The sequence below is a fragment of the Triturus cristatus genome, chromosome 12 (genome assembly GCF_964204655.1).
Source record: "Triturus cristatus chromosome 12, aTriCri1.1, whole genome shotgun sequence".
Taxonomy (NCBI): domain Eukaryota; kingdom Metazoa; phylum Chordata; class Amphibia; order Caudata; family Salamandridae; genus Triturus; species Triturus cristatus.
The window spans coordinates 279,156,384-279,182,266 of record NC_140595.1 but is presented as its reverse complement, the minus strand read 5'-3'; the positions used below and the strand labels follow the sequence as shown (position 1 = coordinate 279,182,266).

General features: G+C 45.5%; 1 protein-coding gene and 1 long non-coding RNA gene across 4 annotated transcripts in view; one reads left to right on the top strand and one right to left on the bottom strand.

Moving 5' to 3' along the window:
• The window catches only part of LOC146775854 (uncharacterized), a 1,053,880-nt gene that overhangs the window by 135,950 nt on the left and 892,047 nt on the right, over positions 1-25,883 (bottom strand). The gene's annotated exons all lie outside the window — the stretch shown is intronic.
• Positions 10,415-25,883, top strand: part of TOMM40L (translocase of outer mitochondrial membrane 40 like) — a 465,074-nt gene continuing 449,605 nt past the window's right edge. For both annotated transcript variants that reach the window (XM_085637335.1, XM_085637333.1), the window contains exon 1: positions 10,415-11,455. In XM_085637335.1, the coding sequence (XP_085493461.1) occupies positions 11,332-11,455 (124 nt within the window). In that variant the 5' untranslated portion in view covers positions 10,415-11,331. The remainder of the gene's footprint in view (positions 11,456-25,883) is intronic.

Here is a 25,883-nt window from a genome sequence, read left to right as displayed (position 1 = left end):
TTCCCTGATGGCATTCTGGAAGACTTCGGCTGCCGACGACACCTCGAAGCTCAGTCTCTTGTATCTCCTGAGGCCAACGTGGGTGGAGAACGTGGTGATGTACCTGCTCTTGGGTTCTAGCTCCAACTCGTGGTACCCCGCGTTTACGTATAGTTTAGAAAACCACTTTGCCCCGTTCAAATCTGCCACGGTGTCATCCATGGTGGGCGTGAGGTTGCGTTCCCTCTTGACCGCCAAGTTCGGGAGCCTCATGTCCACGCAGAGTCAGATGGTTCAGGGCTGCTTTGGCTTGGGAGCCACGACCATCGGGGACACCCACGGGGTTGGGCCAGACACCTTCTCTATGACATTGAGGTCTTCTAGCTTCTTCAACTCCTCTTCCACTTGCGGGCGGAGATTGAACAGCACCTACCGGTGCCTCAGGGCGGTAGGCCTCACCGTAGTGTCTATGTGGAGCTTGAACCGTTTCCCCTTCAGCTTGCCGAGTCGACGTGGGAGTTGTGGACCTGATTCGCAAAGAAGGCCAGGCTTAGGTCTTCCGCCGTGTGGCAGCTGAGTAGCGTGCCTTTTCTCTCCTCCGTGACGTGGACCCGAGCCACTGTGACATTCTTTCCGCTGGCAATTTTTGCCTCGATGACTCCTCGGAGGGGGAGTGGGTCCGTCCCTCCGTATGTGTAGATACGGGCCTTGGTGGGTGCGAGTGCGACAGACTGTTATACTACTCCGAGTCCATAACGTTGACCGATGCACCTGTGTCGATGAGCGCCCGGACGGCGGTTCCTTCCACCAGGACAGAACACATCGGTGGCGGCCTCCGGTGGGTGTCAGACCTGCTGCCAAAGGACACGACGAACACTTCGTCGTCATCATCTTCCAGGGCGAGGCAGCACTCCCGTGGCGGGTCGTCTTCTGTGACTGCGGGTCTTCGAGTGAGACATGGCGCAGGCGTTGCGACATGCCCGGTGACCTAGGGCGGCCTGGCGGGACTGGCTGCTACAACATACCCTGGCGAAATGGTTCGCCTTCCCGCGGTGGGAGCACGTCTTCCTCATTTGCTCTGCACACTGCTGTAGCTGGATGGTTGTCTCCGCAGTTGCCGAATGGCCCTCCAGTCGTTGTCCTCGTTGCCTGGCGAGTCATAGTGGGGCGCCGTTGGATCGCCTCAACCCTTTCTTCCTTGACGGGTACATATCTTGGTGTGTGTGGTGTCACAACGGTCTTGTGTAGCGCAGCATCCATTTCGCCAGCCCGCACGTCCGACAGTTCATGAGACAGTTCATGAGACCTGGCCAGGATGAGGATCTCGTCCAGCGAGATCCCTGGTTGTCGAAGGATCAGCTTCCGCAAAAGTGTCGAGCGGCACCCCTGGATGACCTGGCCGCGTATTTCTTCCCTTTGGTCCAGGAAGGCGCACGTGCTGGCCAGCTGGCGCAGCCGCACGTAGAACATGTCCACGGACTCCGTGTCCATCTGCGATGCCTGTTTAAACTTAAACCGCTCTAAGTCGGGGTTAAGTTGAGGGTCAAAATGCCTGTTGAGCGTGGCGACCGCTGCCTCATAGTCGTCATGGTTGCCTGTGTTGGGCAGAGTTTCAAAAAGGTTGTAGATCTCCGCGCCTCCGTAATAGATGAGCTGCTACTTTTCACGGTATCGTCGGTCTCTCTGGTGCCCTTGAAGTAGTGGTTCAGCCATCCGATCCACGCCTACCACAGTGGGGCTGCCGTTGCGGGGTCTGCTGTCTCACTGAAGGGTGGCAGTGCAGAGACAACTGTGTGGCTGTGTCCTGGAGGTGGTGTGTTGGCACCCACGTTTGGATTGTCCACTTCGGCCTTCTGACCGGCAGCTCCTGTTGGGGCTTGGTTGCTCATGGTGCCGGCGTGCTTGTGCGCAGTGGCGTGGTCCTGGTGCTAGGGTCTTGTGCGCAAACCTGTGCGCTGGCGCGTGGCCACGTGCAAATGACTGGTCTCCTGGGCCTGTTCTCCTGGGCGAGGTGGCTCTGTCCCCCTGCGTGCTCTGTGGAGGATGGCACACGTCTTGCCAGCATGTGGAGACACACGGGTATTGCTCGGCCTCTGTTGTTGGTGTTGGGCCCAGCTGACTTCCCTCCCACGCAGGGCTGCTACGGCTGCCTGGGGCCTGCTGGTTTGGCAGTGCCCCTAGGCCTCTCCAGTGTCTTTGACCTCAATAGTGACTGGAAGCTGGCAGGTGGGGAAGGCCCTGGCCACGTTGGAGACTCCCTCGCTTCATGCAGTGCAGGAGGCCTGCAGTACTGCTATGCGCCACAGCGGGGGTACCTTCTCCGGCCTACCACTCACCGGTGACGTCTTCTGAGGCGGAGCGCACCGCCGGCTGGAGCACGCTCCCGCTGCTCTGGGGAGGCGTGTGGGCGGGTGCAGGGCGTGTCGGCAGGAGTCTTGGTGCCGATCGACGTGTGGACACAGCGGCAGCAGCCGCGCAGGGCGTATGGGGCAGGCCCGGCTGCAGACGGTGGCACACGAGGACACAGGCAGAAATTCCTCACAGCACACGATGACGGAGCGTCGTGGGTGTGCTCCGGGTGCTCCCAGCTGGGTGAATCCTTGGAGGCGGTGCACTCGTTGGTTGCAACCGGCCTCGTCGCCAATGTAGCGCGGTGGGGTCTGAAGACTAAAGGCTGCAGCAGCGCTGTAAAATGAAGGTACACCACACCAGTTTACTATACTTGGCCGGAAGACCCCGAGCGGTCTCCTGGCGATAATTTATCCCCTCGGGTCGAGCCCGCCCCGAGGGGTGTATGCATGCGTGTGTGTGTGAGATACATTGTAGTGGAGAGCCTGCATGGCTCTCTACACAGCCTAGCAGCCATGCGTCTGAATAAACAGCGCAGGCACGATTCAGATCTTGCGTAAGTCATGCATCATGCATAACATGAGAATGGGCCTCCTCCGTTGGGACCACGGTGGATCTGTGGCATTTGAGCAACAGCGGGGTGTGCGGAGCACAGCTTTCTGGGAGGTTGGTGGAAGGTCATGGGGTCACACTCAACTAGCTACTCACTAAGATAAATGGACAGAAAAACTTGAACTTTATGGAGAACATGGAGCTAGGTTCTCTGTGGGAAACATACGCAGTGAGAGTTAGCAGACTAGCAATAAATGTATGGATGGACTTCTGTGTGGTCTGGGCTTCACGTTAGAGGTAACAGTGGCAAAGTGTACATAACATTATTCGGCCTTTCTATACTCACCTGAAAATAACTCATAGGTTGTTTTAACTCCTCAATCCTGCTACAGTCCTCAAAAATCATTTCATACCCTTGCAATTTTCTTGTTTTCTTCTTTCTAAATTTGTCGGATCAATGCTCTCTAGTTCTCATCTTTAGAACTCCCTACTCCACTAACTGCCCTGTTTTTTGTTGACCTTTTTACAGTTGGATGTTCAGGGTTCCCCGGTGTCCACGGACACAGGGCTCGTATCCTTGTCTTACCGGCATTCTTCACTGTTCCATCCTCTAATGGAGACTGCTGGATGGCAACCTGTTTATATCAGATGTGTGTAATTTGTCAGCGCTAAGGCTGGATAGTGTCTGCTTAAAAGATTATCTGACCCAGCCGCATCCATAGTAAAATCCTGCATTCTGCTTTTCTTCCCCTTCCTTGGGATTACCGCTGTTTCATGCCAGGTAGGAGCCAGAATGCAGAAGATCTCCTTGACATGCTGGCTCTTGGGGGACAACAATGGGGTGAAAGCACTGACACCATACACTGGCAGATCACACCCGTCTCCCTTGTATTATCCCCCTGCTGCTGCTGCTGCTGCACTGAACTTCAGCGATGAGGGACGTGTGCTCAGCCTCACGACAAGCCACGCTTGGACTGGAGAGTACAGCACATCCCTTCTGGAAATAAAATATGAAACTCAACAGTAAAGGACAAAATTAGAACATAACAGCTTTGATGAGACAAGTTTTGGTACTGGTCAGCGACTAAGTCTCTAGTTACACTCAAAGCCCTTGAACCGAGGGCAGGGGGTTGAGCAGGATATCTTATCTTCTTCCGTTTAGTTTGAGTCAGATATCAGTTGACTGAGTAACAATAGAATTACCTCTCATCCCCTGTACTTCATCATCCTGGAGGTGGCAGCTTGAGAATGATTTATGAATGTCCCACTAAGACAGTTTGCCCCTATCTGAGCGTGCAGTATACCGAGAGCTCACATTGGTGTACTGCAGGTTTCACTTTCCTGACTCCCCTCAGGTTGATCACTGCTTGTTCCCTGCAATCACTGCTCACTGGCTACTATCAAAGGACATTCAAAACTTTTCATTTGGATTGTGAACCTGGAATATGCCCTCATCGCCAACGCTGAATATCTGAGGTGTTGTGCCTGTGCTACGCTGGTTCCACTGGAGCCGGATCACTGTCAGAGTATCGTAAACAGAAATATCGTCAGGAAATATCGGGTCAAAAATATCAGGGACCAAAATATCGAGAGGGTAAGTGCAAATATGTATTGCCAAGGTACGTATATGTGCAGTTATGTATAGTAAAACTTTACTTACCTGTAGAAACGTACCTTCGCAATATTTGTGTCCTCGATAGTCTTGACACAATATTTCTATTGACGATATTCTGTCTCAATACCACTGGATTTCTTCCATGTATTATGTGAATATATATGCACCCATGTGTGTGCTGCTATTTTTATTTTTATTTGAAGTGTTTAGTCATACGTGAAAAATGGTACAAAAGGATCAGAGCTCCTTCTCTCAATTTGAAGGCGCTCCTGCGTCTACGTAAGTCGTAGCACGCCCGTCCCGTAGAGGGGCGGGAAGACCCCAATGATGAAGCATGACACTGAATCAGGTTTCAGTGTGTGAGGGGTATTTTACAATTTTTTGAAACATTGCCCTTCCCACAAATTGAGAGAAGGAGCTCTGATCCTTTTGCACCATTTTTCACGTATGACTAAACACTTCAAATAAAAATAAAAATAGCAGCACACACATGGGTGCATATATATGCACATAATACATGGTAGAATCCCTATGTTGGATAACAGTATCAAGAGGAGGACGATTTAACCTTTTTCCTCTTCACTCCCTCCTTTGATTTTTCAATACCACTGGAGCCTCAACAATAGAGGCAGAGGTCGACAACTGTGCACGAATGTATAAACATCACCCGTCAGGACAGTGATGAGAATGAGCAGACAAGGCATTAATTAAATATATCATAAAATATTTACTGACTGTCCAAAACATACCATACCTTTAGATTTAGGGGAATTGGCATTCATGCAAACCTTAATAAATAAATGTATTAGGGCTGCAAAGCAGGAAAATACTGTGCCAGTAAACTTGCAATGCCAGGGTACCCTTTAATGTTGCTGATAAACCTTACAAAATAATAATAATAATTGCATGCTACCTCTGAGCCAGTGAAAGACCAACAGTGTGTAAATCAATGCCATTGAGTGTCTTCAATGACACAATGGACCAGTCCTGGACTTTCGTTGTACAAAGATTTGCTTTTAATGTGTTAGCTCATTGTGGATTAATTGAAGTGAACCAGGACTACAGCTCGATCAGGTTGTGAAGTAAAAACCCAAGACTAGAACAGTGGTTCTTTCCATACATGCCAATATTTGCAAAGCAAAAAGTGGAAGATTTAACCCTTTGAATGCCCATGGCGAGCTGGACTCGTCATAGCGGTACAAAAGGGGGTGGTGATGGACGGAGCATCAGAACCAATCAAACACTCACACCCAGTCAACAGATCTGGGTTTGATCCATCACCGTTCTTTAGCCCACTCTGCCACCCCAGTTCAGACATGGCCATATGCAAATCAGTCTGACCCTGTGCCTCATGGGAACAGTCCGGCCCGAACTGCCAAGCCATGTCTTCCCTGGACCGGAAACAAGCTTTCTAGGACCGGTTTCTGGCATTTCAGCCGTCTTCAGCCAGGCCTGCTTGAATCCAGTGGCAAAGTGAGCAAGGGACTCACGTCTGAGCATACCCTGCCAACTTATGGCGAACAAAGCAAAACCAAAGTAAATGATGGACGGAGTGTTGAACATTGCAAGCACTCACCCCCAGTCAACTGATCTGGGTTTAATCCATCACCGTTCTTTAGCCCACTCTGCCACCCCAGTTCAGACATGGCCATATGCAAATCAGTCTGACCCTGTGCCTCATGGGAACAGTCCAGCCCGAACTGCCAAGCCATGTCTTCCCTGGACCGGAAACAAGCTTTCTAGGACCGGTTTCTGGCATTTCAGCCGTCTTCAGCCAGGCTTGCTTGAATCCAGTGGCAAAGTGAGCAAGGGACTCACGTCTGAGCATACCCTGCCAACTTATGGCGAACAAAGCAAAACCAAAGGAAATGATGGACGGAGTGTTGAACATTGCAAGCACTCACCCCCAGTCAACTGATCTGATCAGGTGATTTTTTCAGCCAAATTTGAGGTTTGCAGGGCATTCTGGGTAAGGAAACGTTGAAGGATCCACGCAAGCCATACCTCCCTGGAATCCTCCGGGTGTCTAGTTTTCAGAAATGTGTGGGTTTGGTAGGTTTCCCTAGGTGGCCGCCGAGCACCAGGCCGAAAAACCAAGTGACCCCCCCTTGCAAAACCAGGTCGTTTTGAGATAGGCAATTTTCATGTCGCCTCACTACGTTGTGGGCCCTTGCCTGTCGCGGGTACTTGGGCCTCCCACACAAGTGAGGCACCGTTTTTATCGGGAGACCCGGGGGAACGCTGGGTGGTAGGAAATTTGTGTCAGCCCGGTGATGCCACAACTTTCCCACACAAAAATGTGTGAAAAAGGTGATTTGTTCAGCTAAATTTGAGGTTTGCAGGGCATTCTGGGTAAGGAAACGTTGGGGGATCCACGCAAGCCATACCTCCCTGGATTCCCCCGGGAGTCTAGTTTTCAGAAATGTATGGGTTTGGTAGGTTTCCCTAGGTGTCGGCAGAGCTAGAGTTAAAAAACTACAGCTAGGCACTTTGCCAAAAAAGGTTCATTTTTCACTGCGAAATTGAGGTGTGTCCACGATGCGTTTAGCGCCGTTTCCTGTCATGGGCACTAGGCCGACCCACACAAGTGAGGTACCATTTTTCTCGGAAGACTTTGGGGAACACGGGGTGAGTAGAAATTTGTGGATCCACGCAGATTCCAGAACTTTCCACCACAGAAATGTGCGGAAAATGTGTTTTTTTTGGCAATTTTTCTAGGTTTGCAAGGGATTCTGGGTAACAGAACCTGGTGGGAGGCAGTCAAGTCACCCCATCCTGGATTCCCCTGGGTGTCTAGTTTTCAAAACTGTATAGGTTTTCTAGGTTTCCCTAGGTGCCGGCAGAGCCATGGTTCAATAACTACAGCTAGGCACTTTGCCAAAAAAGGGTCATTTTTCGCTGCAAAATTGAGGTGTGTCCACGTTACGTTTTGCGCCGTTTCCTGTCGCGCGCAGTAGGCCGACCCACACAAGTGAAGTACCATTTTTCTCGGAAGACTTTGGGGAATGCGGGGTGGGTGGAAATTTGTGGATCCACGCAGATTCCAGAACTTTCCACCAGAGAAATGTGGGGAAAATGTGTTTTTTTGGGCAATTTGTTAGGTTTGCAAGGGATTCTGAGGAACAGAACCTGGTGGGAGGCAGTCAAGTCACCCCATCCTGTATTCCCCTGGGTGTCTAGTTTTCAAAAATGTATAGGTTTGCTAGGTTTCCCTAGGTGCCGGCAGAGCTATGGTTCAAAAACTACAGCTAGGCACTTTGCCAAAAAAGGGTCATTTTTCACTGCGAAATTGAGGTGTGTCCACGTTGCGTTTTGCACCATTTCCTGTTGCGCGCACTAGACCGACCCACACAAGTGAGGTAGCATATTTCTCGGAAGACTTTGGGGAACACGGGGTGGGTGGAAATTTGTGGATCCACACAAATTCCGGAACTTTACACCACAGAAATGTGAGATAAATGTGTTTGTTTTGGCAATTTGTTAGGTTTGTAAGGGATTCTGGGTAACACAACCTGGTGGGATGCAGTCAAGTCACCCAATCCTGGATTCCCCTGGGTGTCTAGTTTTCAAAAATGTATAGGTTTGCTAGGTTTCCCTAGGTGCCGGCAGAGCTACGGTTAACAAACTACAGCTAGGCACTTTGCTTAAAAAGGGTAATTTTGCATTGTGAAAATGTGGTGTGTTCACGTTGGGTTTTGAGCCATTTCCTGTCGTGGGCACTATGCCTACCCATAAAAGTGAGGTACTATTTTTATCAGGAGACTTAGGGTAATTCAGATTTGTAAAGGAACTGTTATTACCTATTGACTTTCGATGCATTTCTGCCTTCCAAATGAAAGACATTGTGTAAAAAGAAGTAATTCTAAAAAATCACTGATAATTCTCATGCTAGTATGAGTATTCCCAATTTCGGAAATGTGCAAATATCTACTGTTTCTAAACTCTATATTTTGTTCCCATTTCAGAAATATATAGGTGTCTTTCATACCGATTTTTCCATGTACACATTTTTACAGAATAATTACTATATACCCGGTACATAATAAAAAACCATTGCAAGTTGCTGCTCGGTTTTTGGCTCTGGGTTTGTCGGGTTTTTGGTGAACCTACAAGTCCTATATATCCCCACAACCAGTAATGTCCAGGGGATGTAACGGTATATTGCTTTCAAAGAGCTGTCATATTTAGAAGAAGTTACAGGTGAAAACGTTGACACAAAAGGCTTTTTTTTTTCAACCAATTTTCAATTTATCCTATATTTAACTGTTAGTTTCTATAAAGAAACCTTGATGGATCTACACAAATGACCCCTTGCTGAATTCAGAAATGTGTCTACTTCTCTAAAATGTATAGCTTTCCAGGATCCATTATTGCTTTTGTACCCATTTCTACCATTAACTGGAAGGAGGTCGAAAGCACAAAAAATAGCAAAAATAGGCTATGTCCCAGAAAAATGCCAAAACTGTGTAAAAAATGTTGGGTTTCTGACAAAAGTCTGGTATCCCTAAAAGCTGGGAAAATGGTGATTTCAGCCCCACAAACCCTTTTTTGATAACATTTGCAGGGAAAACCCCAGATGCTTTCATTTGCAGACCGTTTTTCCCATTTTTCCCCCAAAAAACTAAATTGTGCTGTATTTTGGCTCATTTCTGTGACCCCTCCAGGGGAATCCACAAACCCTGAGTAGTACCTTTAGAATCCCCATGATGTTGGAAGAAAAGGACGCATATTTGGCGTGGATACCTTATGTGGCCAAAAAGTTACAGGGGCCTCAGCGCGCACTACCCCAAATAGCCAAAAAAGGGCGTGACACAGGAGGGGGAAAAGGCCTGGCAGCGAAGGGGTTAAAAAAATATAAATAGCGGGATATCTTTTCACCATTGACTTGCATTAAAGTGGAGACAATTTCAAGCAGAAGAAAGCTAAATTAAAGCAATGTTTGGCTTTAACAAACAGGAGTCTTTCCCCCGGAATTAGGTCTGTAGTCATTCTCTTCCCATATGTTCGTATTCATACCGCTTCAATACTACAAGGTTTTTGCAATAAAACCGTAAGAAAGGTCTAAGTACCCTATTTTAGTCCCTCATTCTGATTCGGTCAGTATTTGATGCGATAATTATGGCATCTACTGAAAACCAACACAAGGTGCTAAGTATTTTACTGGGTACAATAATTATGGCCGACAGTTTTTGTGAAGCATACGGATTTTGGTGTTAACCATGCCAAAATCTGAAGATTCCTGTATTTGTCCCCCCCCGTCCCCCCCCCCCACCCCCCCACCCACCCAATAATGAGTGGCACGCTTGAAGGCATGCTTGACTATCAGCATTTATCCACCCATGCCAACAGAACCGGTGCAGGTGGGAGCCTTCGGTTTATAAAACCACAAATTGCTTTATTTTATCTGTCTCCCGCCTAAAATCGCCTCTGCTTCAATAGAAATCAACGTAGAAAATACACTTCCTCGATTATCTTCTGAAAATAACCTACATTACAGGTTGAAAATGTTGGCATGTATGTTCTTCACAAAACGTAGAATTGTGATATATACAGTAAACGTTGGCTTTCCACCTATTCCCGACTTTCCCAACTTTTCACCGAGCCTCACAAACGCGGACAGCACTACAAACGGAAACAACGCACTCTTGCCAGGGCTGTACAGAATGGAACCAACTAAGCATCCTTCATAGTAAGGGAAGCGCATGCGCTACACTTAGCATCCATGTGACGTAGGGGAAAAAGCAATGTACAAGTGCCACTAGTGCACTGAACACCGTGTCGCAAGAATAGGTAGAGATCGAGCTTTTCTAACCCGCATGCGCGATCCTCCTTCTACTTTCTCACCATTGACGTTTCCGAGCTTCGTAGTTTCCTGTGGGGCGGGGTCTGACCCTGAACAGCAGCACTTCCTCCCGGTCTATTAAAGGCGAGCCCAGAATAACCCTTAGAATAAACAGCCGTTACATTTTTACAATATAGACGCAATTTCGTTCTTTCTGCTCATATGATTGAATCTGGGAGAATATCAATTCTTATTTTGGAAAAATTTGAACCTTTTTGATTATTCACTTATTTTTAAGAACATATAGTTTTGGTGATCGTTTTACGGATGGTGGTGTCCAGATAAACAGTTCAACAACAGCGTCTGTCTTTTGATAACGGATGTATTGCACGCGGGTTTTGTTTTTATACATTTATGTTTTCAAAGCTCTATCATTTTCCCTGGGGTTACGGCTGCCAGTTATTTTTTATGTGACAGTTTCCTCATAATTCAGTCTTCTCTTTTCCTGCAATTTTACGTTTTATTATCTATTTGTAAAAACACCCTCGTCTTTTATGACGTGAGGCTGTGTACAGAAGCGCCTTCTACACGTCCCAGTGATAGGATGGGACATGTGTAGATTGGTCTAGTGGATTGACACTTACCAAAGAATTTTCATTTTTTTTTTATTTTTGAAAAGTTCTGATTAATTCCCAGCTCTTCATTATGAAATTCCATTTTCTGAGGTGTTTGTTTTCTTTGTGAGATTATCACACTTTGATTATCGGGGGTCCCCAAACGCTGGCGCGCGTGATTTGATTACAACAACGCTGCTACTTTGATTTGCTTGAGATGTACAGTTCTTCGAGGTAGGATGTATTTTTCCTGTCCAGTCTACATCTGCCCCCCGAGCCGCAATGTCTCAATCTGCTGTATTGGCAGTCAGCGCGGGAAGCATCACTTAGCCAGCCTATTGGCAACTAGAAGCAGGACACTAGTTGTTTTTCCTAAGACAGTCTTTGACCAGAGCCTTTGAAAAGAAACTCTCAGAAGGAGCGAAGTGAGGTTCTCCGTGATGGGGAGCGTCCTGGCCCTGGCCTGTTTGGAAGCCCCGCCTTCAACACACTCCTGGAAACGTAAGAGCAAGGACCAACTCAGTAACCCAGGCAGCTTCGATGAGCTTCACAAGAAATGTAAAGGTGGGTGTGTGAAAATCCGTGTTAGCAGATTCCCAATTTAATGTAGATATTCCATGTGGGATGGAAAGAATTATTAAGTATATGTTATTGTACCAGATGTATACATTACACCTGTCTGAATGAATTAATATTGCACTTTCCCCACAGGGGAGCGTCCCTTACGTGCACTGCCGGAATTCCCAGTGTAAGACAGTATTCACTTTCAATCTTTGGTAGATATCAATTTTATTCGGTTTCAAATTTTAAAAACTAGTTCCACTTTGTTAAGGTTACTTGTCCAAATCTGGCATTTGATATACGTCTATTATAAAACACTTTTTGTAGATGCATCATTTAAACGTGTCCATAATAGGACCGGTCATCACTTGTTTTTATGCATCCTCAATGCATTCCGGGCTCATGTCTGCCCTTCATCAGGGGACAACTTCCTAGAAAAAACAGAAGATGTAAACCGAAATAAAAATGACGGCCTTGGTGTAGAACTAAACCATCACCATGTCCTCGGTGCACTATAACCTCACGTGACGACCGTCGTGTTTCTTAGCAGATCCAGCATGCTTTAACAAACATTGATGGTGTTGGTGTCTCCGTAGTAATGTGGTGGTAAAATAGACACTCATGCTGTTATATTGTAAAAGGCCCCCAGTGATATCACTATATGTTATTGTTATATGAAAATGAATCTCAATGTGAGTATATAAACTGGTAGTGAGAATAGATTACGCAAGACATGTTCTTCTATTAAACGAAGTGTGTGTCTTTCCATGAATAACGTCTTTGCCCCATTTTCCATCCAGCATGGTTCTTGGCCATCTGGTAACATGTGGGTTATGCCAGCCAAATAGTGTCAAACAAACAAACATTGTGCACATAAATTAACCAGACTGATATCATGTGGTTTCTATCTGTCATACCCTCGTGCTCATGAGTAAGTTTAACTAACCCATTGCCTACACATAGTAAGGAAGTGCGACTTACGAGAAACTCAGTTGCTTGAGACCTCGCGTCCTGTTCAATAACCGTTCGCCATGCATGTGTTTACTCGAAAGTTAATATTATCGACATGGAAGACTGACTACGGGTGTAAACCCAATGTGTAGCCCCCATCTTAGAACTATAAAATGGTCAACTTGCAAGTTACACTTAATAGTTAAACTTAATAATAGTACCAGTGGGAGTATACCATTTAACTACTGTTAAAAAGCATAATAGGAAGGATGTAATATTGTAATGTAACCAGTGTGTGTCCGTGATCTCAAAATTATAGAGTGTTCACTGCTGGCAAAGTAAAGCAGAATAGATCAGGTGAAATTGATTCATGATGCCCATGGTCTTATAACATTTCCAATGAAAACACAGTGATGTTGAGATATGGCCATCGATTAAGTGCGTGGAACGATAAACATATCAGAGGTCGACCACGGTTCGTGCAACAATATTTCTCAAACGTGGTAAATCTATTACAATAAAAGGTGTGGTTGGAGAAGATAAAGGGGGGGGAGGAAGGATCGGGAAATGGGTGGGGGAGATGTGGGGGGAAGAGGATGGAAGGAAGGGCAATACGAAGGTAAGGCAGTTTGGGGTGTATGAACTCCGGGATCTTATATGTGTGATTATAACAAGTGTCCCTTTGCATCATCACAGAAAACAACTGTATTCAATGCGGTCATTTAAACCATATGGCATCAGTGTGTTCAGTCTCTAAATCCAATGTGTCTCTCGTTGCAAGAGGAACTTTCGATTGTCTCTCCCCTCTCTGAGGTCAACCTTTTCCAAAATCATGAAGCATAGTTTGCAGATGTTGTGATTCAAAGATGTGAAGTGTGTGGCTATGACTGATTTAGCATTCTTGGTTCTTATGTTGCTTTAGTGCTCATTGAGTCTTGTTTTAATCTTTTGTGCTGTCTTACCTATAAATGCAAGACCGCATGGGCATTTCAGTAAGTATATGACGTTCTTGGAGTCACAGGTCTATTAACTGAAGCTGCCACGAGTCACGTTAGGCGTTAGGGGAGCGCAGCTACCTCGCTACTTTAAAAAAAATATTGAATTTGAATCTAGACCTTTTTAATACTGTATGGGAGTCTGTTTTTAAAACTGTTCTGTTTTTAAAAAAATGTTATTACTTGTGATTTCATTGCGCTGTGGTTAACGGAGCTGGGTTATAGCTCTGGGGGGCAAGCCGGTACTGTTTTACGGCTTCTGCACAACGCACTCGCACTTTCAGCCGCCATTACTCAGGTCAGCGCTCTAGTCGCTGGACCTACTCGGGCTTCTTAAGAGCCCTATGACGTGTCTGCGCAGTGGAGGTGCTGCTGGCGCATCGAAGGCAAGCCCGTCTGCGCCCGTCCGCGTCCAGACAGGGCCAGGGGCCATAACCCCTGCCCTTTTTACATCAGATAAGTACTGTTATAGCTCAGAGCAGCTTAGACAGTTAAACTCACCCCCAGGATCAAACTATCTTTATTCCATTGCTCCCAGTAGTCCAGCAACCAATTGCGCGCACTGTTCATTCAGATTCTGGTCGCCCCCCCATTGTCCCTGTTGCGCCACCCCGATAAACATTTTAAATTGCTTTTATTAAATTGCAGATCTTTGCCTAAACATACTGCAGAGCTGTTTATCCTACTTATGGATGAAGGCCCAAATGTCTTGTTCCTCACTGAAACCTGGCTGAAGGCGGGCTCAGAGCCCGACATCGTCCAGGCCCTCCCCCTGACTATGTAATACAGAGGTTGGACAGGGCAACTGGTAAAGGGGGTGGCTTCGCCATCATCTATAAAAGCCACCTCAATTGTCGGACTTTTGGAAGCCCTTTACCTGACTGTGAGAACATCCATTTCTCATTATGATTTACGCCTACACTCTCCCTCTCCTGCATCCTAATATATCGTCCCCCTGGATCTATGGGCCATTTCTGCAAATTACTACCTAAAATGATCCCCAAACTGGCTAGCACCGCCTCGAATTTCACTATCCTGGGCGATTTCAATGTCCACCTCGATGATATGGCATCGAAGGCTGCATCTGAGCTCTCCTTAGACTTAGCGGCCTATCAGCTCACACAGAAGGTGCTACATGTAACACATTCGAAAGGGCACCTCCTAGACTCCATTTTTTCTAATCTGGAGGAGCTATTCTGTCAGAAACCGGCCCCTATTCCCTGGTCGGACCATTTTCTGCTCCCATTCGCTGGTCTCCTACCCATGCTACCCCCCCCCAACTCGGCCAACGCATATTATGTCCCGCCGCTGGCCAAAACTTTCCACAGAAAAGTGGGTATCGGCACAGGAAAATTCTAAGCCGTTCCCTGAAATCGACCCGGTGGTGGCTAACTAGAGATTCAACAACTGGATTGAGGGGACATTAGATCAGGTCCTTCTGAAGAAAACCACCCAGTCGCATAAAGGGCCCAATAGAATGGCTAGGTACACCCCCAAACTCCGAGAATTAAAGCAAATCTGTAAAAAAACTGAAAGAGTTTGGAGAAAGGACTTCTTCCCGAACAAGAAAAAGGAATATAGGGAGGCTATTAAAATCTACAAGCTCAAAATTAAAAAAGCCCTGGCCTCTTAACTTTGATGAAAAAATTTCCTTGGCAGCCAACTCCCCCCGCAAAACATTTCGATTTGCAAAACAATTACTGAGAGCTCCCTCTCCCCCCGATACTCCCATAGCTACGGACCAGCATTGCAATGAACTTGCAGAATACTTTTATAACAAAATTCAAACGATCTACGTATCGTTTGCTCCAACCGATAGTCATACCACCCCTCATTCAGAGACTTACACATGGAGTAAAGAAAATTCTCTAAAGGTCTTTACCTTAATGGACTGTGAATTACTTCAGACTTCTCTGCATTCGTTAAGAGCGGGTCGCCTAGAGACCCTGCCCCGCCTAAGATTTTGAACCAGGTGGCTGAGTCGGTTGGTCCAGTATTCGGGATTTGATCAACTCCTCCATATCCACCGGGGTGGTCCCCCCCTATGGAAAAAAGGCTTGGTTAAATTCCTCTTGAAAAAACGTAGCCTGGACCCAGACTGTCTTGGCAACTATCGACCCATCTCGCTTCTCCCAAGAATTAACAAAATAGTGGAGAAGCATGTCAATTTGGCGCTTTCCACACATCTGGAATCTAATAATCTTCTCCATCCCTCTCAAACTGGCTTTTGCCCCCGCCAAGGAACGGAAACGGCTCTACTAACAGTCGTGGAACAATCCAGAAAGATTCTCGATGCAGGAGGCTCCTCGGCCGTGATTCTTTTAGATCTCAGCGCAGCCTTTGACACAGTCAACCACCTCATTTTTGTCCAACGACTTAGAAGTTTGGGTGTGTCCGGAGTAGCTTTAACCTGGCTGCAATCCTTCCTGGAGGAAAGATCTTTCCAGGTTTTCAAGGGTGAGGCCATCTCGAAATCCTGGCCCCTCCACTGCGGGGTTCCTCAGGGATCCTCCCTGAGCCCCACGCTTTTTAATGCCTACATGGCACCTCTTGCGGACATCGTTCTTCCCTATGGGGTGCACATTGTGACCTATGCTGATGACACCCAACTGGCCGTTGCGCTTAACCATTCAGACAGGGCCTCTACCTGCCTCCGTACCTGTCTTGAAGAAGTAACCAATTGGATGAAACACTCTTATCTAAAATTAAATGGTGATAAAACTGAGCTCATGCTCCTTGGCAATCCTACTCTTTTCAAGGCAGACATTATGTGGTCAGCCTTGATGGAATCTGCACCAGCCCCCAAGTCAGAGATAAAAAGCTTGGGCTTCTGGCTGGACTCAGACCTCAGCTTTAAGGTCCAGGCCAGAAAGGTGGTGGCCTCCTGCTTTGGCATCATAAGGATGTTTCGTAAAGTGCTTCCTCTGCTCCCCTTCCAGGCAAGAAAGCTCATGGTCCAGGCGCTTATTCTTTCACGCCTGGACTACGGCAATGCCTTATACCTTGGAGCCCCGAGTTCGGTCCTCGTTAAACTTCAAACAGTACAGAACTGCGCCGCATGGATCCTTATGGGGACTCTGAGCCGGCAGTCTGCAAAACCTGCTATGAAAGCTCTCCATTGGCTCCCCGTCCGGGAGAGAGTCCACTTCAACGCCTTGTGTATCACCCACAAGATGATAGGAGGGAAAGGACCAGAGATTATTTCCTCTATGGTCAAGCCCTATCGAGCTAAAAGGCGACTGCGCGTAGGCGAGCAATGCCTGGCCTTCGTCCCCAGAATCAAGAGGGCTAGAAGTGGTGGCTGGTGATTTTCGTATAATGCTGCCAAACCATGGAATTCCCTTCATCTTCAGCTACGAAGGGAACCCACTCATATGACCTTCCGCAAGCTGTTGAAAACATGGCTCCCTCCTAAGTGATTCATTGAAGCCTCAGTTATTCGTCAGCGCTGGGATGCCTAGAGGTTGCTTCACACCTTATAAATGCTGCTTCATTCATTCATTCATTCATTCATTCACAGGTTGCTTTGATGAATATTTTGATTTTGCTGCCTTTCAGCGAGTGATTGATGAAATTGCCTTTGATAATGTTATTACAGTTGTTGCAGTTGAAACAGGGAAATGTTCCTTTGTACTCCTCTTTTTCATTGTGATCCACTCTCTTTGCTCTTAGCAATTCATTAAGATTCCTGCTTCTTTCGTAAGCAAATAAGGGTTTGTTTTCAAATATTCCTTTGAAGTCTGGTTCTATTTGTAGCATTGGCCAATACTTGATGATGATTTTCTTGGATCCAGCGCTTCTAGTAGAACATTTAGATACTAGAACCATTCGGTTAGATTTAACTCGTCTGGTTTGTGAGAGTAGCAACTGAATTTGTGTAGTGCCCTATGCTCTAGTTGCCGTTTGTTTAGCACTTCCGCTGGGTACCCCCTTGATTCGAAAATTTTAATCATATCCCTCATGTTGATTTTCAATTGATCTTTATCAGAAACAATCCTCCTAACTCTTAACAGTTGTGAGTAGGGTAAATGAACTTTGAGAGAGTTCTGGTGAAAACTGTTAAAGTGTAACAGATTATTTCGATCAGTTTATTTCCTGTGTATCCTGGTTTCTAACTGCTGGTTTCTTATGAAGATTGATACATCCAAGAAATGTATAATTTCATTACTGATGTCATGGGTGAATCCAATGCGGTCGTTGATGCTGTTCAAGACTTCAATGGCTAAAATCAAATCTTCTCTGATACCCTGCCACGGTACAAATATGTCGTCAATGTATCTCAGAAACGTAACGAGTCTACTCTTCCATATATATACGAGTCTGCTCTTCCATATATATTTGCTCAGGATATGATCCATCTCAAATTTATGCATGAAAAGATTTGCGTTGCTGGGAGCTGCGCAATTCCCCATGGAAGTCTCTGTGAGCTGTAAGAAGAACCTCTGGTCCCAAGTAAAATAGCTTTGATATAGTGTGAACTGTAAGAGTTCTAGTAAGAACACTTTCAAATGTTATTTTATGTTGGAGTTGAGAAGGAAAAATTCAACTGCTTCTATGCCAAAGTTGTGAGTGATTGAAGTATATAAAGTTTAACATCAATAGTACGCATGACTATATTTTTGCTGCAATCAATTTCTAAGTCTTGAATTTTCAATGAAAATTCTGTGGTGTCTCTGATAAAAGTAGTTATACTGCACAGCAATACCTGTAGGTGACGCTTAAGGTATTTACCTATAGGTTCATGAATCGAACCTCGGGTTGATACCATGGGTCTGAGAGGCAGACACCGATCCATCGACATCCAAGAGAGTAACCAGGAGCCACAATTCTTAAACAACAACCTTCTCATCAACATATCCTGCTATAATCTAAGCCCAATTGAAATCAACACGCTCCAAAAGGGCACATCATTAGTCCCCACATACCACTCCAACATGTTAGAAGCAGAGGTCAGCCTCTTTCAATTCTTGCTACACCTCCGGTTGAGATACTTCTTTGAAAATGTGGATTCCAACCAACAACAAAAAGAAAATAACACCTTGATGGGTTTAAAACCAAGAAGTTCATATATGGCCCCAGTCAGCCACAAAATACTCAACACATTATAGATCTTTGTCAATAATGACATGCAACAATTGTTCAAAGTAGAAAAAACACATCAACTGCATTTGACAACCAAGAGAGGGCAATTATCCAGCGTCTGGCGATGAATCAGGATATTACATGCTGTAAAGCTGCAATGGGGGGGCGCTAGTAGTTATGAATTCTTCTTACTACAACCAGAAAGTCAATGAACATGTTGAATACACATCTACAAATATGAAATTGAGGTACAATCCTACAGAGGAATTTGTCACAATTAAAGCGGATCATTGACAAGGCAGTCACCCACGGGACCATCACAGAAACAGATAAGAGATACCTGATACAGGAACATCCTAAAAGTCCACAAATACACATGCTACCAAAAAGTCACAAAGATTTGCAAAAACCACCTCTTAGACCGATTGTATCAACCCGTGGTTCGACACACCAACCTGTAGGTAAATACCTTGACCGTCACCTACAGGTATTGGTGCACAGTGTGATGACTTGTATCAGAGACACCACAGAATTTTTATTGAAAATTCAAGACTTAGAAATTGACTGGAGCAAAGATATTCTCATGTGTACTATTAATGTTAAAGTTTTATATACTTCAATCCCTCACAACTTGGGTATAGAAGCAGTGGAATTTTTCCTTCTCAACTCCAACATGAAAGAACATTTGAAAGTGTTCTTACTAGAACTCTTACAGTTCACACTATACTTTACTTGGGACCACAGGTCCTTCTTACAGCTCACGGGGACTTCCACAGGGAATTGCACAGCTCCCTGCTATGCAAATCTTTTCATGCATAAATTTGAGATTGATCATATCCTGAGCACTGATATATGGAAGAGCAGACTTGTTATGTTTCTGAGATACATTGACGACATCTTTGTACTGTAGTAGGGTACCAGAGAATATTTGATTTCAGCCATTGGAGTCTTGAACAGCAAAAACAGCTGCATTGGATTTACCTATGACAGCAGTAATAAAATGATACATTTCTTGGATGTATCGATCTTCATAATAGAGCAGCAGTTAGAAACCAGGATACACAGGAAAGAAACCGATTGAACTAATCTGTTACACTCTCAAAGTTCATTTACCCTACTCACAACTGTTAAGAGGATTGTTTCTTATCAAGATCAATTGAAATTCAATATGTGGGATCTGACTAACTGATTCAAATCAAGGGGGTACCCCACAGAAGTGCTAAACAAAGCAGCAACTAGAGCATTGGGCACCACACAGATGCAGTTACTAACCTCACAAACTAGACGGGTTAAATCCAACAGAATGGTTCTAGTATCTACATGTTCTACTAAAAAGCGCTGGATTCAAGTAAAACATACACAAGTATTGGCCAATGCTACAAATAGAACCTGACTTCAAAGGAATATTTGAAAACAAACCATTATTTGCTTACTAAAGAAGCAGGAATCTTGATGAATTGCTAAGAGCAAAGAGAGTGGATCACAATAAAAAAAGAGGAGTTCAAAGGGACAATTCCCTGTTTAAACTGCAACAACTGTAATAACATTATCAAAGGCAATTTCATCAATCACCCGCTGAAAGGCAACACAACCAAAATATTCACCACAGGCACCTGTGACTCCAAGAACGTCATATACTTATTGAAATGCCCATGCGGTGTTGCATGTATAGGGAAGACAGAACGAAAGATTAAAACAAGACTCAATGAGCACAAAAGCAACATAAGAACCAAGAATCAGTCATAGCCACACACTTCACGTCTTTGAATCACAACATCTGCCAACTACACTTCATGGTTTTGAAAAAGATCGACCTCAGAGAAGGGAGAGACAATCGAAAGTTCCTCTTGCAACGAGAGACACGTTGGATAAAGAGACTTAACATACTGATGCCACATGGTTTAAATGACCGCATTGAATACAGTTGATTTCTGTGTTGATCCAAGGTAAACACTTGCTATAATCACACCTATAAGATCCCAGAGTTCATACACACCAAGCTGCCTTACCTTTGTGTTTCCCTTCCTGCACTCCTCTTCCCTCTCCCCTCCCACATTCTCCTCCCCTCCCTATCCCCCTCCTCCCACCCATTTCCCCTTGCCCCACCCCCCTTTATCTCTTCCACCGCACCTTTTTTTGTGATGGATTTACCACTTATGTGGAATATTGTTGCACATAGTGTGGTTGACCTCTAATATGTTTTTTCGTTCCTCGCATTTAATCCGTGGCCATATCCCAACATCACCTTGTTTTCATTGGAAATGTCATAAGACCATAGGCATCATGAATCAATTTCACCTTTTCTATTCTGCTTTACTTTGCCAGCAGTGAACACTCTATAATTTTGAGATGACAGACACACACTGGTTACATTACATTATTACATCCTTCCTATTATGCTTTTTAACAGTAGTTAAATATTATGATACCCCTGGTCCTATTATTAAGTTTAACTATTAAGTTTAACTTGCAAGTTGAACATTTTATTGTTCTAAGATGGCGGCTACACATTGGGTTTACCCCCGTAGTCCGTCTTCCATGTCGATAATAATAACTTCAGAGTAAACACATGCATGGCGAACGGTTAGTGAAGAGGACGCGAGGTCTCGAGCAACCGTGTTTCCCGTAAGGCGCACGTCCTTACTATGTGTAGGACCCTCACAGGGTTAGTTAAACTTACTCATGAGCACAAAGGTATGGCAGATAGAGACCGCATGATATCAGTCTGGTTAATTTATTCGCACAATGTTTGTTTGTTTGACACTATTTGGCTGGCATAACCGGCATGTTACCAGATGTCCAAGAACCATGCTGGATGGAAAGCAGGGGGAAACGGTTATTCACGTAAAGACACACAATTTGTTTAATAGAAGAACATGTCTTGCATAATCTATTCTCACTACCGGTTTATACACTCACATTGATTCGTTTTTATATAACAATAACATATAGTTGTATCACTGGGGGCCTTTTACAATATAACAGCATGAGTGCCTGTTTTACCACCACATTACTACGGAGACGCGAACACCATCAATCTTTGTTTAAACATGCTTGATCTGCTAAGAAACACAATGGTTGTCACAGGAGGTTGTAGTGCACTGAGGACATGTTGATGGTTTAGTTCTACACCAAAGCAGTCATTTTTATTTTGGTTTACATTTTCTGTTTTTCTAGGAAGTTGTCCCCTGATGAAGAGTAGACATGAGCCCAAAATGCGTTGGGGATGCATAAAAACAAGTGATGACTTGTACTATTATGGACATGTTTAAATGATGAATCTACAAAAAGTATTTGCTATTGGACATATATCAAATGCCATATTTGGAGAAGTAATTTTAGCAAAGTGGAACAAATTTTGAAAATTTGAACCCGAATAAAATTGACATCTACCAAAGATGGAAAGTAAATACTGTCTTTCATTGGGAATTCCAGCAGTGCACGTAAGGAACGCTCCCCCTTGGGGGAAGATCAACATTCATTTATTCAGACACACCTATGATCAGAAGGCGATACCTTCCTGCACTCCACTACTTACCACAACCAGATAAAAATCAGCGTATCAATCATAATAAAAAAAAAAAGAGTGCGCGAGTCCAGCATTATTAATTCACATTACGCGTGCACCACATTGATTATTGGCGTGTTTTACCTGGAACTTAATAGACAAGACATTACATTGCAACAAACAGAAATGTCATTGGGCAAACATGGTAACTTGAAGGATAATGAATTAAGAAAGAGGATGAAGGGGAGAGGGATCTGTCTTTGTTCAGATAGAGATAGATGTTAGTTTTAGGTCTCGCATAGGAGGTGCTTTCGATGTCTTCCGAGACATGCTGTATTCAGGTATGGACTTGAAGTTTCGCCCATTTTCCACCCATCTTTTCAATTGACTTAGATCACTGTTGTTTCATAAGGGTTGCTTTTGATTAGTTCATAGGCTTACTAGTCCCTCCTTAGTACCTCCCTGTCATCTGTTGTATCCTCCCATGAGGACTGTCCCTATTACTTGTGTTCTAACTCATGCTGCTACATAGAGAGCGTCAAGAGCACTCGTTTCCTTTGTTGGCCTGCCACTGCAATTAAGTGTTCTGTTTACTTAGCTTTGGCAGCTTTATTTGCCCTGTTTTCAAGTAATATCCCCATGCCATGCCTCCCACAACACTGCTTGTCTGCCCCCACCACACCTCCAAGATTGCTGCTTTTCTCGGTTTAATTTAAATTATAATCATTATGCTTTATCTCTCTGTGCCCTCTCTTCCCGCCCCCTCATGCCTCCCACAATAGTAGGTGCGCCCCCTGACCACCCCTTCCAGAGCCCTGCTTTTTTAATTTTATTTATTACATATGTACATCTACGTTAGCTCTGATCACTGTTTTTTTCTATTACCTATGCAGATTTATGTAGCACTGGCAGGAGGACAATAATTGATTTGCAAAAATCGATAAATATTTACAAAATATTGAGCCAACACCGAGGCTCAAACAAAGATTCCCAGCTTCCGAGTCGGAAGCTTGCAGGGAGGTTACAGTGGCAAAGAGATCACTAGTGACACTTTACCTGTCACGGGTGGTGGTGGACGTGGTGGTGGTGGATGTGGATGTGGTGGACATGGTGGTGGTGGACGTGGTGGTGGACGTGGTGGGGTGGACGTGGTGGTGGACGTGGTGGTGGACGTGTTGGTGGTGGACGTGGCGGTGGTGGACGTGGTGGTGGACGTGTTGGTGGTGGACGTGGTGGTGGTGGATGTGTTGGTGGTGGACATGGTGGTGGTGGTGGACGTGGTGGTGGACGTGGTGGTGGATGTGGTGGTGGTGGTGTTGGCGGAGGACGTGGTGTGGTGGATGTGGTGGTGGACTTGGTGGTGGTGTTGGCGGTGGACGTGGTGGTGGTGGATGTGGTGGTGGACGTGGTGGTGGACGTGGTGGTGGACGTGGTGGTGGAGGTGGTTGACATGGTGGTGGACGTGATGGTGGTGTTGGACGATTATTGGGTAGGAGGGTGCTGGTAGAATGCGGATGGAGAGGAGGCTCTCGAAGGGGGCACATGGGAGAGCAGAAAGAGGCCAAATATTAGATACAAAAAACGGCGAGTAGATAGAACACGAAACAGATTTAACAGGGTGGTCCCTTCTTATAGCGCATGTGAATGTTCCTTAACACCCCGTTTTTAGTTAAACAGGGGGACCATGGGGGAGATTAATTGATTAATCACGCATGATGATCGCATGCGATTAATTGATTAATCACGCATGATGATCGCGTGCGGAAGCTGGTGTTGTTCGAGTCACAGCGTTGGCTTACCAATGTGTGATTCTGGGCAAATTAGTTAATCTCCCGTGCCTTCCAAAAGGCAATGTGTTCTTGTGTGAATGTGCTCTTGTGTAATGTAACAGGGTGTATTGTAAAGGTCTCTACTACTCTTGAGTTCAGTATGCGCTGTATGAATTTGCAAAACAAACAGCCAGCAGACCTTGTAGAGCAAGAGCCTATTATATCCGTTCATGTAGCGCACTCACAGCAATGAGGGCTCTGTACAGCCCATTACTGCACACTACACAACAAACAAATATCCGTTCATGTAGCGCACGCACAGCAATGAGGGCTCTGTACAGCCCAGTACTGCACACTACACAACAAACAAATACCCGTTCATGTAGCGCACGAACAGCAATGAGGGCTCTGTACAGCCCAGTACTGCATTTAAAATAATTTAAAGTGCACTAAAGCGCAATGCTCCATTAATAAAAAAAAAATATGTCGTGCTTGCAGTGAGAGTGGCTCACAAAGAAAAGAAACAAGCCACGGCATCGCTCTGGTTGATGTTTGGGAGGTGGGAGGTGGGAGGGGTGTTCTGTGCAGAAAGGCATTATGGCGCTCTAGTAAATAAATAAATAAAACAAGCGCGGTACGCGAAAGTGAAAGCGACCGTGTTTGGAACTGAAAGTGCACGCTGTGCTTAATAAGCCATGACGAGGTAGGAAAGCCGCGCTCGCTCTTGCGGACCCTAGGCCAGGGCAGAGAGAAGGCGGGACATGCACCCGCCTTTGGCCAATTGCGTGCTGTCTTTCTTAGAAAGACGCATTCAAAGGCCAATAGTGGGTGAAGAAAACAAAAGCACACGCACAAGCATGTGTTCCAAAGTTTAAAGCCCTTACTAAACGTCTCGCAGAGCAGCACATGCGTGCTGGCTCAGGCGAGACCTAAAAACATTACTTGTAAGCCTCTTGGACAAGGGCACAGAAACCATAAGCGAGTGGAAATGGCCCGACCATCTGTCTCCCTGCTGTTTAGTGATAGATATCAGGAGCGGATAAGGTGATGGCTTTTAATTATCACTTCACAAGACACTAATGCGTTTGCTGAACCATTCAGAAACTACCGTCACTGTGGTGCGCACAAGGCCTGCTTCTCTCTGGACTAGCTTGCATCGAATGGCGCGCAGGGGCCTTACGGGACGAGAATGGGCCTCCTGTTCCATGGTTATTTAGATTAGGCTGCAGTGGGTGGGTCTCGGTGCCACTGCACCTGCCGCACTAGCGATAGCTACGCCAGTGTGTCTGGTACGTGTATTGAGTCACCATTTCTCGGTGTGTGGGTTGTGTCAGTTTGTCTTTAGCAGTTCTAGAAAATCATTCCATCGCGTTAACTAGAGTAATTTGCAGTGCAGGTCACCCCGGCAGTATTTGGGGGTTTGAGGACAGAAAGTGAGTCTCGCCTTCTAGAACCCACCACCAAGAATATAGTTTGCGAGCCGTGGCCAAACGATTAGTTTACATCACACTTTTCCAAGTATATTTGCTAGTGATCCGTGGGCTGTGGGCTCATGTCAGACTCTTAATCCTACGCAGCCCATCTGGGATTACTTTGCTATACTTCTCCACAACAGCCAATCATGTACAAAAAAGGTGCCTTTCATTTGGCCGGGTGGGCTGCTGATGAAGAGCAGGGCAGCCTAATGGACATTGGTGTCTGAGTAGACTAATGCATCAACTTTAGGGATGTGTGTTTAACCATATTCAGGCATATGCATCAACCAAACTAATACCGATTCCTTAATAGCGAAAAATAAGGAATCGCCATTAAGGAATCGGTAATTGGCATGCATCAACAGATTCAGTAAAATTTAGCGATTCCTTAAAAATCGCTAAATTTACCGATTCCTTAATAGCGGGGCACGCAAACGGCCCCACTAGCAAATAGCGAGTTCGGTAATACCGATTTGGCTAATAGCGAGTCCGGTAATACCGAATTAGCAAATACCGAATCGGTAATAGCGAAATCGCAAATTGCCGCGTCGCACCGGGAACAGGCTGATGACATCACCAACCAGGAAATACTGCTGCCCCACCCACATAGCCTCGACAGAGGAGCAGACAGGAGCTGGAAAGAAGGACAGG